This window comes from Mastomys coucha, unplaced genomic scaffold (assembly GCF_008632895.1).
Source record: "Mastomys coucha isolate ucsf_1 unplaced genomic scaffold, UCSF_Mcou_1 pScaffold21, whole genome shotgun sequence".
Taxonomy (NCBI): domain Eukaryota; kingdom Metazoa; phylum Chordata; class Mammalia; order Rodentia; family Muridae; genus Mastomys; species Mastomys coucha.
Genome location: NW_022196904.1, coordinates 147139617 through 147156232, shown reverse-complemented (window position 1 = coordinate 147156232; position 16616 = coordinate 147139617). Strand labels below are relative to the sequence as shown.

The 16616-nt window shown below is 45.5% G+C and overlaps 1 protein-coding gene across 1 annotated transcript in view; it reads left to right on the top strand.

Annotated features, from left to right (window-relative positions):
- The window catches only part of Psat1 (phosphoserine aminotransferase 1), a 19709-nt gene that overhangs the window by 1878 nt on the left and 1215 nt on the right, over positions 1-16616 (top strand). The window contains exons 2-8 of the mRNA XM_031389838.1: positions 983-1043; positions 2647-2716; positions 3049-3254; positions 4199-4371; positions 6315-6484; positions 12232-12360; positions 15591-15728. Coding sequence (XP_031245698.1) covers positions 983-1043; positions 2647-2716; positions 3049-3254; positions 4199-4371; positions 6315-6484; positions 12232-12360; positions 15591-15728 — 947 coding nt within the window. The remainder of the gene's footprint in view (positions 1-982; positions 1044-2646; positions 2717-3048; positions 3255-4198; positions 4372-6314; positions 6485-12231; positions 12361-15590; positions 15729-16616) is intronic.

Genomic DNA, 16616 nt, shown 5'->3' with positions numbered 1-16616 from the left:
GGCTTAGATAAGGAGAACATACATCCTATTTTCTATTTCTCCCTCCACCCTTCTACTTCTGATTTCTTTCCTTCCCCCCGATTTCCTTCCTTTTGGTTTTGGGGATTGAACCAAGGGCCCCCAGTGTTTCCAACACATTTTATACCATGGAGCTACATCCCTAGCTTCTGTTTTCCATTGCATTATAGGGGAATTGATATTGCTTATTTGATTTAATAAGAAAAAATTATGTGAATGATTGGTTTCCCAATTAATCTCATATCAATAAATCCCCATGGTCCTTCAAAGGCTGCCTTATCAGAATGGAATCATCATATGCAAAGTCAAGATGTAGCCTACAACTGAATGAAAACCTTTCTTTCAGTCTGGGTTGAATTCATTTTCTCTTTTCTCCACCTTCCCCCCAGCTTTGCTGCAAATGAAACCCAGGGCTTTCTATGTGCTACACAACTACTCTCTATCTATCTATATTTATCAATACTGCTATTGATTGTCATGTGGTATAGCCTCAGCTCCTAGAGTTTAATTTACAGCAGGTTCTTGCCATTGCCACCTTTAGTGCCAGCCCCCCACCCCATTGACCTGCCTGTATGATTTGGACGAAACATAGCTTTTTTTTTCTGTTGAGAACTTTATATGTTTAATAAGTGAGCTTTTAAGAGAGAGGCGAATGAGATTTCTAGGGGACACATTTTCTAGGAAATTGGTAAATTTATGTCTTTGAAAAAGTATCTTGACTCAATCATGTTGCCCAATTTCGGGCTCAGCTTGTGTAAATTGTACCTGGGAGGCTCTGGTAGGGAGGGAAAGGGTTTGGCTGGGAACAGAAGCCTGGCTCCTTCCAGACCTCTGCTCGGCTGTCTCCACCTCCCAGAGCCTGGCTCCTTCCAGACCTCTGCTTAGCTGTCTCCACCTCCCAGGTGTGTGTGAAGAGGAAAGATGTGCACAGCATGTTGAAGTCTTCTCTCTTTTCCTCTTGCAGGTATTGTTAGAGATACAGAAGCAGCTTCTAGACTACAAAGGGCTTGGCATCAGTGTGCTTGGTAAGGTTCATTTCTGGATTCTGTTACTCTCCCAGCTTTAAAAAGAACAAATGCCTCAAGCCCAGGCTTTTCTCTGTATGGTCCTCCATACATACAGAGCAATAGGATATAGGTACAGTCTAGACTAGAGTGAGAGCCTGTCTTAGACAAAAAAAAAAAAAAAAAGGCAGGCATGCTGGCACAGGCCTTTAAACCTAGTTACAAGTCTACTTGACTTGAACGTCTTGGGTCGCATGTTTGCTGGAGTCAAGACTATCAAAGCCTAAGTGCACGTGAGAACTTTAGACATAGCTCATCGGTTCATAATTGGCTTTTCCTGAGCACAAGATGTGAGATTAGCAAATACTATACGTTTGCATAAGGGGGCCACCAAGTGTATGTAATGTGGCTTCACATTCAGTGCAAAGTATGTTAAAAATTTCACAAGCCTCTATGAAGATCTTGCATGTTAATAATTTATTTATTATGCTTTTGTTCTTGTTTTGAAAGAGGACCTCCAAGCTCTAGAATTTATACCTATCTATCTGTCTGTATGTCCATCCATCATCTGTCTATCTATCTATCTATCTATCTATCTATCTATCTATCTATCTGTCTATCATCTATCTATCATTTTTGTGCATGTTCCCCAGGCTGCACTATGTGAAGGACTTTAGGGGTTAGCTGCCTTCCTTCTGGTTTTATTTATTTATTTATTTATTTTGATTTTTTGAGACGGGGTTTCTCTGTGTAGCCCTGGCTATCCTGGAACTCACTCTGTAGACCAGGCTGGCCTCAAACTCAGAAATCCACCTGCCTCTGCCTCCCACGTGCTGGGATTAAAGGCGTCCGCCACCACCATCTGGCTCCTTTGGTGTTAATTTTTGTTGCTGTGTGTTTGGTGTGTGGGGCTCTACTTAGGTGTCTTTCTTGTTGCTTGTTTGCTCTTTTTTTGCTTTTTTTTTTTCTTTATTTTTGATATAGGGTCTCTTTATGTAGTCCTGGCTGTCCTCTAACTATGTAGACCAGGCTGGCCTTGACTCACAGAGAACCCCCTGTCTGCGCCTCCCAAGTGCTGGGATCAAAGGCGTGCGCCATCATGCCTGACTTTTTTTTTCCCCTACCATAGGATCTCAAACAGTATTCTAGGCTGGTCTCTTGACAGTGACTGAATACTAAGGTTAAAGGAGTAAACCACTATGCTTGATTCTTTTATTTTTAGATAAAAATCATGCTGTTAGCTCAGGTTAGCCTTGAATTTAAATTCTCAGCGTCCTGTATGCTGGGATTAGGGAATGATGTGGGCATACACCACTCCTGCCTAGATCTCTAGATTGGGGAACGAGATAGAGCAGAGAGGGTCGGATAAGAAAGAACCTAAGGATCAGTTAATGTGGCACTGGAAAAAAATCACTGTGCTGTGACCACAGGACTGAAATGTTACAGCTTCAACGTCAGTGTGAGCTCAGTAATTGTCCCGCACAGTAGGTGAGCGTGTGCCTACTGTCTGAACCCAGAGCTTTCCTAATATTATTTCTCCATAGATTTCACAACCCTTTTTATTTGGTATTATACTTGAACTATTTGTTGTTGTTCTTTTGTTTTTGTTTCTTTGCGTTCACAGAAATGAGTCACAGGTCATCAGATTTTGCCAAGATTATTAGCAACACAGAGAATCTTGTGAGGGAATTGCTGTAAGTTTTAACAAGGATTTAAAAAAAATATTTTATGTGTGTGTATGCCTGAGTATATGTATGTGTGTCTCGTGGGAGTATGTAGAGGTCAGTGGTCAGAGTATGTCAGAGGTCAGATCCCCTAGAGCTGGAGTTACCGTTGTGAACCCCCATGTGGGTGCTGGGAACTGAACCTAGGTTCTCTGCAAGAGCTGACTGTGTATTTAACCGCTGAGCCACCTCCCCAGCCTCTGCAGAGGAAGATCGAAAGTGTGCATTTAGTGGGGTGGCCCTCACTCTCCATATTTGACGTGTTAGTTTATGTCTCTATGGTCACTTGTTTTTATGCCCAGAGCTGTTCCCAACAACTACAAGGTGATTTTTGTACAAGGAGGTGGGACTGGCCAGTTCAGTGCTGTCCCCTTAAATCTGATTGGCCTGAAACCTGGAAGGTGTGCTGACTACGTGGTGACCGGAGCTTGGTCAGCTAAGGCTGCGGAAGAAGCCAAGAAGTTTGGGACTGTGAACATTGTCCACCCTAAACTTGGAAGTTACACAAGTAAGTTCTGGGCACTGAAGATGTACAGTGAGGTGGTGGCCAGCCAGCCATCGCCCTTCCTGTTCTATTGCTACTCTCCTCCTGTCAGTAGTGATCTCAGTTAGATTGTGTGGTGATGGCGGTCTACTGACTACTCCTTTAGAGGGATGAGAGTCTTGGTTACCTAAAAGCCCAGGAACAGTTTGGTGGTTTTATGGGGAGAGCAAGGGCCCCAGGGATGCTGCCCATGTCTTAGTCGCTCCTTATCTCTAGTAGACTGTAGTCTGTAAATTGGTTCCTTTTCTAGGAAGATGGCTGCAGTTGCTCTTCAGCTTCTTATAGTCTAAGTTTCAGTGCCCTTCTTAGAGCATCCCAAAAATAGTATCACATGCCCTGCTGTGAAGCAGTTACTGACTCTGCCTGAGTCACCTTTCACCCTTAGGGGTATAGATTTGATTGGCCTGGGTGGAACCACATGCTCCCAGAGTGGGTAAGCATTGAGGTCCTAAGAAGAAGCTATTAGACAGCAACAGGAGTGTAGGATCGATGGATGGTTGATGACAAGAAGACTTTCATATAACCTCCATCCCTTTTGTTGGTTCATTTGGTCTTCTGAGGCAGGGTCTTTCTAGCTCGGTCTGACCTGGTAGTTTTGATGTAGCAGAGGCTGGCCTTGAACTCAGAGTAGTCTTTTTTTTACCTTAACCTTTCAAGTGCTGGATTACATGTTTGCACCAGTACACTTGGCCCCTCAATGCTTCATTGGAATGCTATTTGTGTCCAGTAAGAGGGTGATGGGTCATCCCCAGCTGTGAGTGGCGATGGCAAGAGTGAGTGGGTAGGGCCGTGTTCTCGTCAAGTGCTTTGGGGTTAGTCTTCAGGAAGTTAACCAGTCTCCTGGGTGACATCGGTTACATATGGGCAAAGGAAATATGCAGAGTCTTCAAATCTGCCCTTTGTGACAGAGATTCCAGACCCAAGCACCTGGAACCTCAATCCGGATGCCTCCTACGTGTACTTCTGTGCAAACGAGACTGTGCACGGGGTGGAGTTTGACTTCATACCTGATGTCAAGGGAGCAGTGCTGGTCTGTGACATGTCCTCAAACTTCTTATCCAGGCCAGTGGATGTTTCCAAGGTAGAGTATGAGAGGTTGGTTTGGGGAACCAGTCAATGTTTCTTTGAGCCGTTTGGATATATGAACTCATAGGAAAGACTTTGGGCATGCATGTGGTTGGCGGGTTCTTTACCTTCTGGACCACCTTACTGGCTCCAGTTTGACTACTTTTAGGTGTGCAGCTCAGTGGCATTTAGCACATTGCCATTGCTCTGCAGCCTTCACCTCTGTCCAACGCCGAGAATTTTCAGATTTTGTGCTGTAACTTTGTCCCATTAAAATTTCACAGCCCAGCCTTTGCCAACCACTATCCGGCTTTGAGTTTTTACTCAAGGGACCTCCCATAAATGGGATCATGGTATTTGTCCTTTAGTGCTTGGCTGAAGTTTACTAGTGCAGTCACGGTTTAAGTTGTGACATATGTGTGTGTGTGTGTGTGTGTGTGTGTGTGTATGTGTGTGTGTGTGTTTAAAGAGGGATCTCACTACGTAGCTTACCCAGCCTGGCCTTGAACTTGAAACCCTGTCTCCCTTTGTGCTGGAATTGTACATGTTTGGCTACACCAAACCATGTCACTTATAAACCATATACTCCTACTTGGTTTCCTGAGGATTTCATTGGAGATAAAGAAACAGGGCTATGTCTTGTACAACAAGATGTTCTCAGGAACTGTTAGACATTGGTGTATTTGAAAATTTTCTTTCAGTGAGCATCTCACCCACTCACATTGTTTGCAGCAGTCCCTTCAAAACAACTTCTGGGTCTCTCTAAATGGAAGTTCATGTTAGTTAATTTTGACCTAAAATGTCTTTTAGATTGGTTAATTTTATTTTACATATATGGATGTTTGGCCTGCCTGCAGATGTGTATACCAGATGTGTGTTTGATGCTGGGAGTGGTCGGAAGAGGAGGACAGTGTGAGTCCTAGGAACTGAACCCAGGTCCTCTGAGAACCAATATGTGCTCTAAACCACTGAACCATTATGCAGCCCAGTGATTTAAAGTTTTAAAAATTTATGTTTTAATCAGTTCAGTATTTAATGAAAATATGTATCTAAAATATTTTTCACTTCAAATTATGAAAACATTAATAGTTGTACAAAATACTTTTTTAGATTAAATGATAGTATTTTATTTTGGTTACCAAAGATTTGGAGGCTCTTTAATTGTATTATTTTTCAATGTTGTGTATCAAGCTCAGGCCTTATGCATGGTAAGCATGTTTTATTACTGAATTATACCTCAATCCAGAGAGTCTAGCCAAGGGTGACCTTGACCTTCAGATCCTTTTGTTTGTATTTCCCAAGAGCTGGGATTACAGTTGTGTACCACTAAGCCTGGACCAGAAGGCCTATATTATTTTGTTAAAAAAAATTTTTTTTATATTTACTCCTTTTTTTTCCCCCATAAGAAGAACTTGTTTTTTTAATTGGATGGGGGAGGAAAGAAAAGAAAGAGCATACTTATTATATATATATATATAAGTGTGTATATACAGGTGCCATGTATGTTCTTTGAGTCCTCAGAGGTCAGAAGAGGGTGTTAGAACATCTGGAAGTAGAGTTACAGATGTTTGTGAGTAACCGTGTGGGTGCTGGGAAAAAAACCCGGATCCTCTGTGAGAGCAACAAGTGCTCTTAAGTGCTGAGCCGTCTCTCCAGCTCTGAGGGGGCCTGTTTGGAGAGGATTGTGAGAGCATGAGTGTGTTGAAGTGTGTGTGCTTCACAGGCCTGGGTGTGGGAGGCCTCCTCTGGGCAAAGGCCAGGCCTTTTGTGGGTCTCAGAAGTGCTGACTTACTGTTCTGGGTAGGAGATTTCTACAGTCTGGCATGCTCCTAGGCAGAAATTGGTCACTTCATTAAAACAACTGTTTAGGGGAGAGCTAGATCTTGGCGTGCATGGCTTAGGGATGACTACAGATGCTTCTGTAATAGCCAGTGTTTCTTTCTTTCTTTTTTTTTAAAGTTCGGTGTGATTTTCGCTGGTGCTCAGAAGAATGTCGGCTCTGCTGGGGTGACGGTGGTGATTATCCGTGATGACCTGTTGGGGTTCTCCCTCAGAGAGTGCCCGTCAGTCCTTGACTACAAAGTGCAGGCTGGGAACAACTCTTTGTATAACACACCCCCGTGTTTCAGGTAACTCTGGGACTCTGTAGTCTTCCGTCCAAGTGGAGGTAAAGACGAGCATGCTTCATTAGCTGGTGACCCGAGAGCCCCAGACACACTCAGTGATCTTTGTCCAGCTCTCCTCTAGGCACTGTTTGGCCAGCTTTTCTTGTTGCCCTTTTTGGTAAAGATGACAATCTTGGTCTTTGCTTGATCTCGATAAGCTAGGCACCGACTGTTGACCATTAACCCACAAGCTCTCTAGATAATGCGCCATGGCCTGTGTCTCAGGCAAACAGGGTGGCTTTCCAGAAGGGACAGGGTCAGGCTAAGGCGAGCGAGCCAGAGGTTCTTTCTTTCCCTGCTGTAGAAAATGATTCTCCCCACGCACAAGAAAGAGAAGAGTTTGGAGACAGTCTCCTGTCCCTTTCCCTCACCCTTAGTCCCTCTCCTCCCCCACCCCCCGCCTTTCCTTTGAGTTGAATGTTCTGGGGTGAACTCTCCTGGCTATTCCCTACTCTTGGACTTTGACTGAAGATGTTTCTAAGATGAATGTTGTCCAAGGGTTGGGGTGGAGTTCTATCTCGAACTCCCCTGCTTACCTTTGGGGTTCTAGGCAGCGGGGAAATACCAGTAGACATTAGTCAGGAGGGAAAAGCTGAAGACAAGGGTGGTAAAGATACTGGGGACCACCATTTGGATTCCTAGAAGAGCAGTTGAGGTACCAGGCTGTGTGGGCAGGACCATTAGAAGGCGGGGCCACATCCCTGCCTTACAGTCCTCCAGGAGGCAGCTTTAGAAGAGAGAAGGGTGAGACAGTGCTCACCAGCAATCCCAGGATGGGGACAGGAAGATTGAGACTGCGCTACACAGTGAAACTCTTGTCTCTAAAACTAAATAATGTGAGAAGGTAGGACCAGGCTGAATGAAGATTGTCCTGGAAATGTGTCCAGAGGCCACCTGAGGAGCCAGGGTAAGCAGTGTACACCCTTGGGTAACTTTTCTGAGAGTTTTTTAAAGAGATGTGGTAGGCATGTTTACATGTGGTTTGTTGATGTTACACTTCCTTGTGAATAGTGAGAGAGCAGGCCAGATATTCCACTTCCGGTGGGAAGTGGAAAAGGCTGGACGCCTAGAAAGTTCCCATGCCAGCCCCTGCACTAAGCCTCGGAAGGCCTTGACCTTCTTCCTCAGATTGCAGGGCTATCTCAGAGCAAGCCTGGGTGGTAAGTACGTAGACTGAAACTGAGCAGATGCAGAGCAGGTGAAAGGTAGGGCTTAGTGGCTATCCCCTCATCCCCCAGTCTGTTCTTATCTTTGTTGATAAGACAACTTGACTTCTTTGTAACTTAAGTACTCAGAGTTCCCTTCAGTGCTTTAACACTCCTCAGGAGCTGTGTTCCGGTGGAGATGCCTGGGTGTTCAGGGCAGGGGAGGTGCCCTCCAGCCTCTCCACTGCACACTAGGCAGATAAGGATGCAAGTAAGCATTGTTGGATGAAGGTCCTTGTTTTCTTTGTTTGGGCAGAGTCCAAAGACAGTAGGCTCCTGGAACTGTTTGAGTCTTCTGGATCAACTGGGCCATGAATTGTTGATCTAGAGAGCCTTATGCAGGAACTAGGCTGGAATAAAGGAATGGCTGTCTTTTTAACCCGTTGGTGGAACACATTCAGCCCTCTGGGACTGTGGAGAAGACAATAAACAACTCTTCAAACTTCATAAAACACTTCTTACTTATGCATATTGAGATGTTCAGCAAAGATTGTTTTTAGCTCCAATGTGAGGGGGAAAATGTCTTTTATGCAATTATCTTATTTCAGTTGGTAAAAATATAGATATGGTGACATGCCTGTATTCCCAGGACTTAGGAGACAGAAGAAACAGGAGTTTAAGGTCATGTTTAGCTATTTAGCAAATTCAGGGGCAACATATGGCCTGTGCAGAGGCTCCTGGGAGGAGGGGAGCAGCTGGAACCGTCAGGTGTAGGGGAGTTGACCTCAGGACCGGCTGCATGAAGGCTTCCACAAGCTTCTGACAGCGTTGTGAGGTCTAGATCCCATCCCGAGCTCATCTGCAGCCTGGAGACTTCTGGTGACTTTCCTAAACTCTGATGTGCAGGGTATAGCTTATATTGTTTTAAAAAATATGTAAGTTTTAACATTTAACTCTTAGCAAAAGTTTTTTTTTGGTTTTTCAAGACAGGGTTTCTCTGTGTAGCCCTGGCAGTCCTGGAACTCACTCTGTAGACCAGGCTGGCCTTGAACTCAGAAATCCACCTGTCTGCCTCCCAAGTCTAGGATTGAAGGTGTGCGCCACTGATCCCTGGCTAGCAAAAGTTCTCAGGGAAACACTGCCTGCCTATCCAGTCACCCTCACTAACCATCAAAGACTCTTTCCAGGACCCCCAAGGAGTCCAGAATTCTTTATTATTATTATTATTTTAAGATTTATTTTATGTATGTGAGTACACTGTTGCTGTCTTCAGACACACCAGAAGAGGGCATCAGCTCCCATTACAGATGGTTTTGAGCCACCATGTGGTTTCTGGGAATTGAACTCAGGAGCCATCTCTCCAGCCCAGAGTCCAAAAATCTCTTTTTAAAAAAATGGCCTACTATATAGCTATGCACATCCTCCTTCATACTTTAAGCCATCTCTAGATTATTTATGATACCTAATATAGTATAAATGCTCTAAGTAGTTTATGTACTATATTGGGAAAGCAGTAAAGACAAGGAAAAGATTTGTTTGTATTCATTCTAGATGCTGATTTTGAAATTTTTTCTGTACAAGGTTGGCTGAACCCATGGTTGCCAAATTCTGGGGTTTGAAGAGGTCAGCTGTATACTGTCAGATATTTAATTGTGTCACTATGAACTATGACAACCATCACACAGGTTTAACTGTGAACCATGCTACTTAAACTTGTGTGATTCCGTTTTTTAACCCAGCAGTGTACTATGGGCGTTCTGCGGTGCTAGGTTAAATGCCTGCCACTTTCCACCTTTCTTTTCATAGCTGGATGCTATTGCAGAGGGCATTTCAGGTAGGCTTAGGTGATAAACCTATTTGGTGTGTTTGGAGGTAGCCAGTTTAGAAGTAGAGGCATCAGTCAATTAAAAGTGTGCACCAGTGGTGGAAAGAATTGGTCCCAAGTTGTGAATCCACACAACCTTGTAAGGCTCTGATGATTTCAAGAGTTTTGGCTTTAGAGAGTAGAGGTATGAGTTAGTGATAAAGTGGAAGCCCAAAAGACCTTGTGATAAGCCTTCACAGGGGGTAGGGGGGTGCCTACAGCAGTGCTTAGCCAGGAGCTAGGTGGGAAAGCAGGCAGGAACTTCCTCTTCCCAGGGCGGTCTTTTCTGCTTTCTGAGCAGCCTGCTCCCTTTCAGATCCAGCTGCTGCTTGCTGAGGCCGGGCTAAGGGGGCCTGGCTGCAGGCCGTCTGTAGAAGTGTGTTGGCTTTCTGCTGCTTTGGGCTGCTCAGATCCTAAGAAGGCAGCCACAGGTTACAGGCAGCAAGCCTGAACACTGGGGCTCCAGTGTTGCTGGTCCTGAGGCCTGACTGAGACGGAGGCCCTTGCTGCTTTGGAGTTTCTTAGAGAATCTACAGTTCTGAAATGTAGGAATGACAAAGCATCAGATAAAAGTGACCGTGGATTCCTGGAAGTGTTCGTCACAATTCTGCTTGGCTCTGGTAGTCTGGGATGTGTCTGTGGTTTGTAGGTGAGTGGGCTGTAGATGCTGGGGAGGAACAGTTTGTGGTTACATATATACTTCTTTAAAGGTCTGGGTGTCTGGTGTTGCTTCCTGTTGCCTTCTGGGAAGACCCTCGGGGGTTCTTGGGCTACCTGGTTGAGACAGTGAATGGCCAGTCGATCCAGGTCGGAGGTTTCTGAGGGACGGCCCTTTGGCTGTCAGAGCTCTGCAGAGCTTTGGCTGCTCTCCCCAGGCCCTGTGCTGAGCATAGGGTTTGTGGGAGATAAGAAGTCCGAACACTTGGCTCAGAAATGGGTATTCCTGTCTGTGGCTGGACCTCTTAGAACCATGAACACAGGTCTTCTACCGTGACCAGGAAGCAGCCTCTCTGGGGCATCCCTATCACCATTTTGGCCCAGCCTTCCTTCCGTCAGACCTTTACGGCTCCCATAGATGACCTTTATCCCGCACCTGGACACAGCTACGCTCTAGAGAGAATGGAGCTGGGAGCTGACGCCTCCAGACTCCAAGCTCAAGGAGGACAGGAGGCCCGCTTCTGCTCCTTGCCTGGGCTTTTAGTGAGGGGTATGTGGGATCTTTCTAAAGGCAGGCAGAAAATTTTTGGCAAACTACCTGTCATTCTCAGATTCCATTTGATTGCAGCTTAGTGTGGGTACCTAACAGCTACCACTTGTGTAGGCTACACTTGCCAGGCCCTGTGCCAAGCATGGGTTTTGTGGGAGATAAGGAGTCTTAACACTTGGCTCAGAAAGAGATGGACCTGTGTTGTGGCTGAGCCTCAGATCAAGGGATACAAATCTACACCGTCTCTTCTCCAGTTTTGTTTGTTTTTATTTTTGTTTTTTGTTTTTTCCTTTGGTTCATTTTCAGAACAGTTTTGTTATGTAGCTCAGGTTGGCCTGAACTTTTTCTATGTAGTCCAGGCTGAACTATCCTGCTTCACTAAGGTTACAGGTAGATTGCTCTCCACTTCTGATCTTTGCTTTGGTAGCCAGGATGTTGGCTTCTCTGTTTAGCTAGAAATGAGATCCGCTGGGGCTCATCTACCTGGAATGTGCTGGTCTACTTCTGCCTTCCCCCCACCCCCCTGCTCCCAGCTTAGACGATCCCAGGGAAGTTGCTGACTGGTGTAGTTAAGTCTCACGCCCACCTCTTATGACCAGGGGAGCAAGTCTTATAGCTGAATCTGCATGTTGGATGTTGGGGTAGAGCTGAGAACAGGACAAGCCAGCTACTAGGTGTCTATCACAGGTAGTAGTGATGACTCCGTGCCCTCAGAGGTGAAGACAAGTCCTGTGTGGTGTGTCTGGACTGATGAAACCCATGGTGTCCATCCCTGCCCACCTCTGCCAGGTGGGAGGCACTGACTTGAGACCCTGGGATAGAAAAGCACAGTGTGTGCTTCCAGCCTTCTAGCACTAGAGTCTAAGACATAGACATGGTCACAGAAGTTTAAAATAAAGAAACAGAGTGGTGAAAGAAAAGCAAGACAGACCCCACAACCCTGTGTGGATCATACCTACGAGCAAGGGACTCTGGGGATTCAGGAGGTGTGGAGAGCTGGCTTAGGGTGGGTTGGGGAGACAGTCTAGAGCAGTGGTTCTCAGCCTTCCTAATGATGCCACCCTTTAATTCAGTTCCTCATGTTGTGCTGACCCCTAACTGTAAAGTTATTTTCATTGCTACTTCATAACTGTAATTCTGCTGTTGTTATGAATTGTAATGTGAAAATCTGTTTTCTGACCTTCTTAGGCAAGCCCTGTGAAAGGGTCATTCAGTCAGGGTTGTGACCCACAGGTCTAAAGCGATGGGGATGTGTGGCTCCCCATTCGCAGAGGACTTCAGGAGTCTGGTACTCTGTGTTGCCTCTTGAGAACACCACGTGAGCTTCTGCTGCATTGGCTTAGATAACTGTGGCTTGCTCTTCGAGTGGTCTGCTTTTATCCGTTGGTAACGATGCTAAAAGTATCCGTGTGACTCCCAATACCAGTTTGCTTACATGTCCTTTGAACTTTTGTAGAGGTGAACTGACTGGTGTTACATTTTATCCCTGCTTTAGCATCTATGTCATGGGCATGGTCCTGGAGTGGATCAAGAACAATGGCGGGGCAGCAGCCATGGAGAAGCTGAGCTCCATCAAATCCCAAATGATTTATGAGATCATTGATAATTCTCAAGGATTTTATGTGTAAGTCAATGCATTATATCTCTTATGAATTAGAAACTCTCTTCCTTGAAACTTATCTTTCCCAGGGACACTGCTATACTGGTGAGTGATGGTCCCATGCCTCATGAGCTGGGGTTGGAGGTAGGGAAGTTCTTTGTTCTTGTACCCCACACTGGGAAACCCCAGGCTTTTGGGTCATGTCCCCAATTACTCTGACCTGGAGAAGTGTGCATCACTGACTGGGATAGGACCCCTCTCGACTCCTTCCTCCCTTGCGACATTGGAAAACTGTTGCAGGAAGGTATCAGCTTTGCTTAAGGTTTCCTATTGCTCCCTCATTTTGAATCCCCGCTCCTGACACCCACTTCCCCATGTGGTCTTGTGCACAGGCACACTGCTCATATGGGTCCGAGTGCAACCTCCTTGTCAGTCATCATGTTCTGTCTTGTTTGAAGCAGGGTCTCTTTGTTTTTCTTAGCAACATTTGCCAGGCTAACAGTCCCATGAGCCTCTGGGGATTCTTCCCCCATCTTACCGTAGAAAGGCTGGGATTACAGATGCCCCACCAGGCATTATGCAGGCTCTGGGAATTTGAACTCAGATTCTCACACAGTAGAAACAATCTGCCCACTGAACCTTCCCCGTCTATCAAAGTCCATTGCCTCCTTTCTCCTAGGACAGGTGTCCCCATCTCTCACCTGGAGTCTGAATGAGCAAGGCAGGGTTGACTTTTATCTAGTTAAGTACTTTCATGCTTGGGATGGGTGATCTTGTGTTGTTCACTGGCTTCATGTGTGAGGCCAGACAATACATAGATCTTGTAGGCATTTCCCGGGGCTGCTGTAGTAAAGCATTCATGAACTTTGCAGCTTAAAACAATAGAATTTCTCAGTTTTAGAAGCCCAGAATTCAAGATATTCTTGGTTTTGTTCCTTCTAGACTCTTGGGAAGAATCTCTTTCTCCCAGCTTGTTCCTGGCTTAAGCTACATCATCTTGGTCTCTGCCTTTAGTAGCCTTTTCCTATCTTGTTTTTCTATTTTATGAAAGTAAGCCATTTGACTTACGTGCCTCCCAGTGCTTCAGAATGATTTTGTTGTCTTGAGACATGTTTTCACTATGTATCCCAGGCTGGCCTTGAACTTTCTATGACCCTCAGACTGGCCTTGGATTTGTCCTTCTACCTTCTAAGGGCTGGGATTATAGATGTGAGCTGACACACTCCTACCTTTCATGGTAGCCTCATGAAGATCACTGTCATCATTTTGTCTGCAAAAGACAAGTTTTCCAAAGTGGTCAGATTCACGAATTCTGGATGATGAGAGATGGACATGTGTCCACTATCCAACATGCTACACCAAGCTTTTCACCATAATGGCAGACAGGATACACCTAGAGTAGTGCCCAGGACTTGAAGCATGGATAGTAATAACATTTGGTCTTCCCTAGCCCTCAGGTGTGCACAGATGTACATTGGCCATATTTCGTGTGGTATATTGTGAATGTGCTATATTTATATATCCAATTCCACATATATAAATAAACATTTATATTCAGCGAGCAAACCTCCAGTTTTAATGGTCATGATTCTTTGGGGTGTAGTCTGTTGTAATAGATATAGCTGCTAGACAGTAACTTGCACTCAGTCGCTTTGAGTATTTCATGGGCCACATGGAATAGGAAAGACTGATTGATGCTGCAGTCCTAGATTTTAGCCAAGATTCTCTGAGTTTGTGCGGGTGAAAGGTATGGGGGCATTCTTGGATAACTAGGCCAATAAAACATCCTACCATGCTCGTGTCTGTGGGAACTCTTGGCTTACAGTGGCTCTCTAGCCACTAGCTGGTATTTCAGAGGTGTACCACCATGCTGGTTTTCCATGGCTTCCTAGTTTCTGAATTTAAGTCTTCATGCTTGCATTGCAAGCAGTTGGCTAACCGAGCCATCTCCCCAGCCTCCATAGCTATTTTTCTAAAACACAGATCTACTCCTGTGCAAACTCACTACCCCTCATCATTCAGGGATCCAGCCTGCAGGCTCTCCATGGACCAGGGCCATGTGTCTCCAGACATCCCTGCCAGGAGCCCAACATGCTAACCGAGCCAGAGCTTGGCAGCCTCCTCCTCCACACAGTCCTCCCATTCCCTCCTCCTCCTCTGCTCTCTGTTCCCTACTTCCACATGGTCCCCTCTTCAACACCGCTCAGCAAGGTTGCCATTTTGGAATTCAGTCTTCTCCAGCTAACCACCCTCTTCTCTTTCCATCTTTCACTGGGAGGAGAAGAACTGATTCCTTTCTTAGTCTTGTATGAGGGACATGAGGCTGTGGGTGACATGTTTGTGACTCAGTCTTCAGGTCTGAACTTTTATGACAGGATTGTTTCCTGTTATTTTTCCCCTTTCGTGGTAGGGTGGGTAATTAGCAGGCATGAGTTGCAAGTCTAGATGTTTGATTCGAAGTCTTCAGCCACATGTAGGCCCCGCTTGTCTGCAGCCTCACAGAAAGAGCTGTGTACTTGTGCTGTGTGGCTGACATGTGCTTGTAGCTGTGTAAACGACCCACTCAGTTGTCACAGATAGTGTGAACCAGAGACAGTGCCGCTTTTAATATTCAAGTGAAGGGACTGAGTCTGACAGAAATTAGATACAAGTTATGCAAGCAAATGCTAGCCTCCTGCTGTGTGAATGAGGCTTTTCCCATGGGTAAATTATAACGTTCTGGGGAAGAGTCTGTTTGCTTTCATTTCTTTTCTTTCTTTCCTTTTTTTTTTTTTTAAGATTTTGCTTATTTTTTATTTTTGTGAGTACACTGCCACTGTCTTCACACTAGGAGAACGCATAGGATCCCATTACAGATGGTTGTGAGCCACCATGTGGTTGCGGGGAATTGAACTCAGGACTTCTGGCAGAGCAGTCAGTGCTCTTAACTGTTGAGCCATCTTTCCAGCCTTTGCTTTCGTTTCTTTTCCTTCTTTTTATTCATCCATTTGTTAATTTTTGAGACAGGGTCTCACTCAGCCCTGGCTGGCCTTGAGGTTACCATGTGGCTATGGATGACCCTGAACCCTGATCCTCCTGCCTCCACTTCCCGGTTGCTGGGTTTACAGGCTTGTACCACCAGAACCTTGTACATGTTAAGCACTCTGTCAGCTGAGTGCCAGCCCCAGCCCTCGGTACCGTTTAGAAACCTATACATTCGTTTATGACACTGTGCCTCTTAGAAACAGAGCTGGGATAATAAACATGCTTTTCAGATGTCCAGTGGAGCGCCAGAATAGAAGCAGGATGAATATTCCATTTCGCATCGGCAATGCCAAAGGAGATGAAGCTTTGGAAAAGCGATTTCTTGATAAGGCGGTAGAACTCCACATGATCTCCTTGAAGGGGCACAGGTAAGGATGCCTTGTCCCCAGGCCTGTCCGAGGCAGAAAGAAGCAAATCCAGGACCTTCCACAGCCTGGGGTAGTGGTGACAGACTTGCTGGGGAATAAGCCCTCTTCTGGCTGGGTTGTGGTGCATCTTGCATGGGGTTTCATCAGCATTGAAGGCGCCTGTGGTTGGGCCACCTGCTCCGCTCTGGTGTTAACAGACCATCACTGGGCTCAGTTGAACATTAGATAACCCTGAACAGGAAACCTGCAGCAGCAGAGTGCTCTGTGTGGTGAGAACTGTTGCAGAGACCAGTGAGTGGCATGGCCTCAAACCCAGTCACCCTCTTCATTTGGATTTTTTCCCCATCCTCTCATTTAGATTCTTTATTAAATGTGAATCGTTTGTGATCAAAGTCCAGTGTATGCATCTCTGGAAATGCCACAGTGAAACTCATTAATTTTTACAAATAAAAAGCCAATAACCACTCTAAAAGTGTGAGTAGTTTGAGGTCGTCCTGTGGGACTGTGGTGAATGACCTTCACCACACAAGGGATTTCCTAATGACTTGGAAGCTTCATGCTACGGACTGGGGATGCTTTCAGGTACAAGCTTGGGCACCTGGGCTCGGAGCTGCTGTTCTCAGGAGGGCTAGCTAGTGAAGGTTGTGTTGTGCTAAAGCAGGTGCCTTCTACAGTTCACGTTTCTCTGTGTTGTTGAGGTTCAAACCTGGAGCCTTATGTATGGTTGTCAAGGGCTTTAACCCTGATTTGCTTTCTCCTGACTTTCTTTTCTTTTCTTTTCTTTTCTTTTCTTTTCTTTTCTTTTCTTTTCTTTTCTTTTCTTTCCTCTCCTCTCCTCTCCTCTCCTCTCCTCTCCTCTCCTCTCCTCTCCTCTCCTCTTCTCTCCTT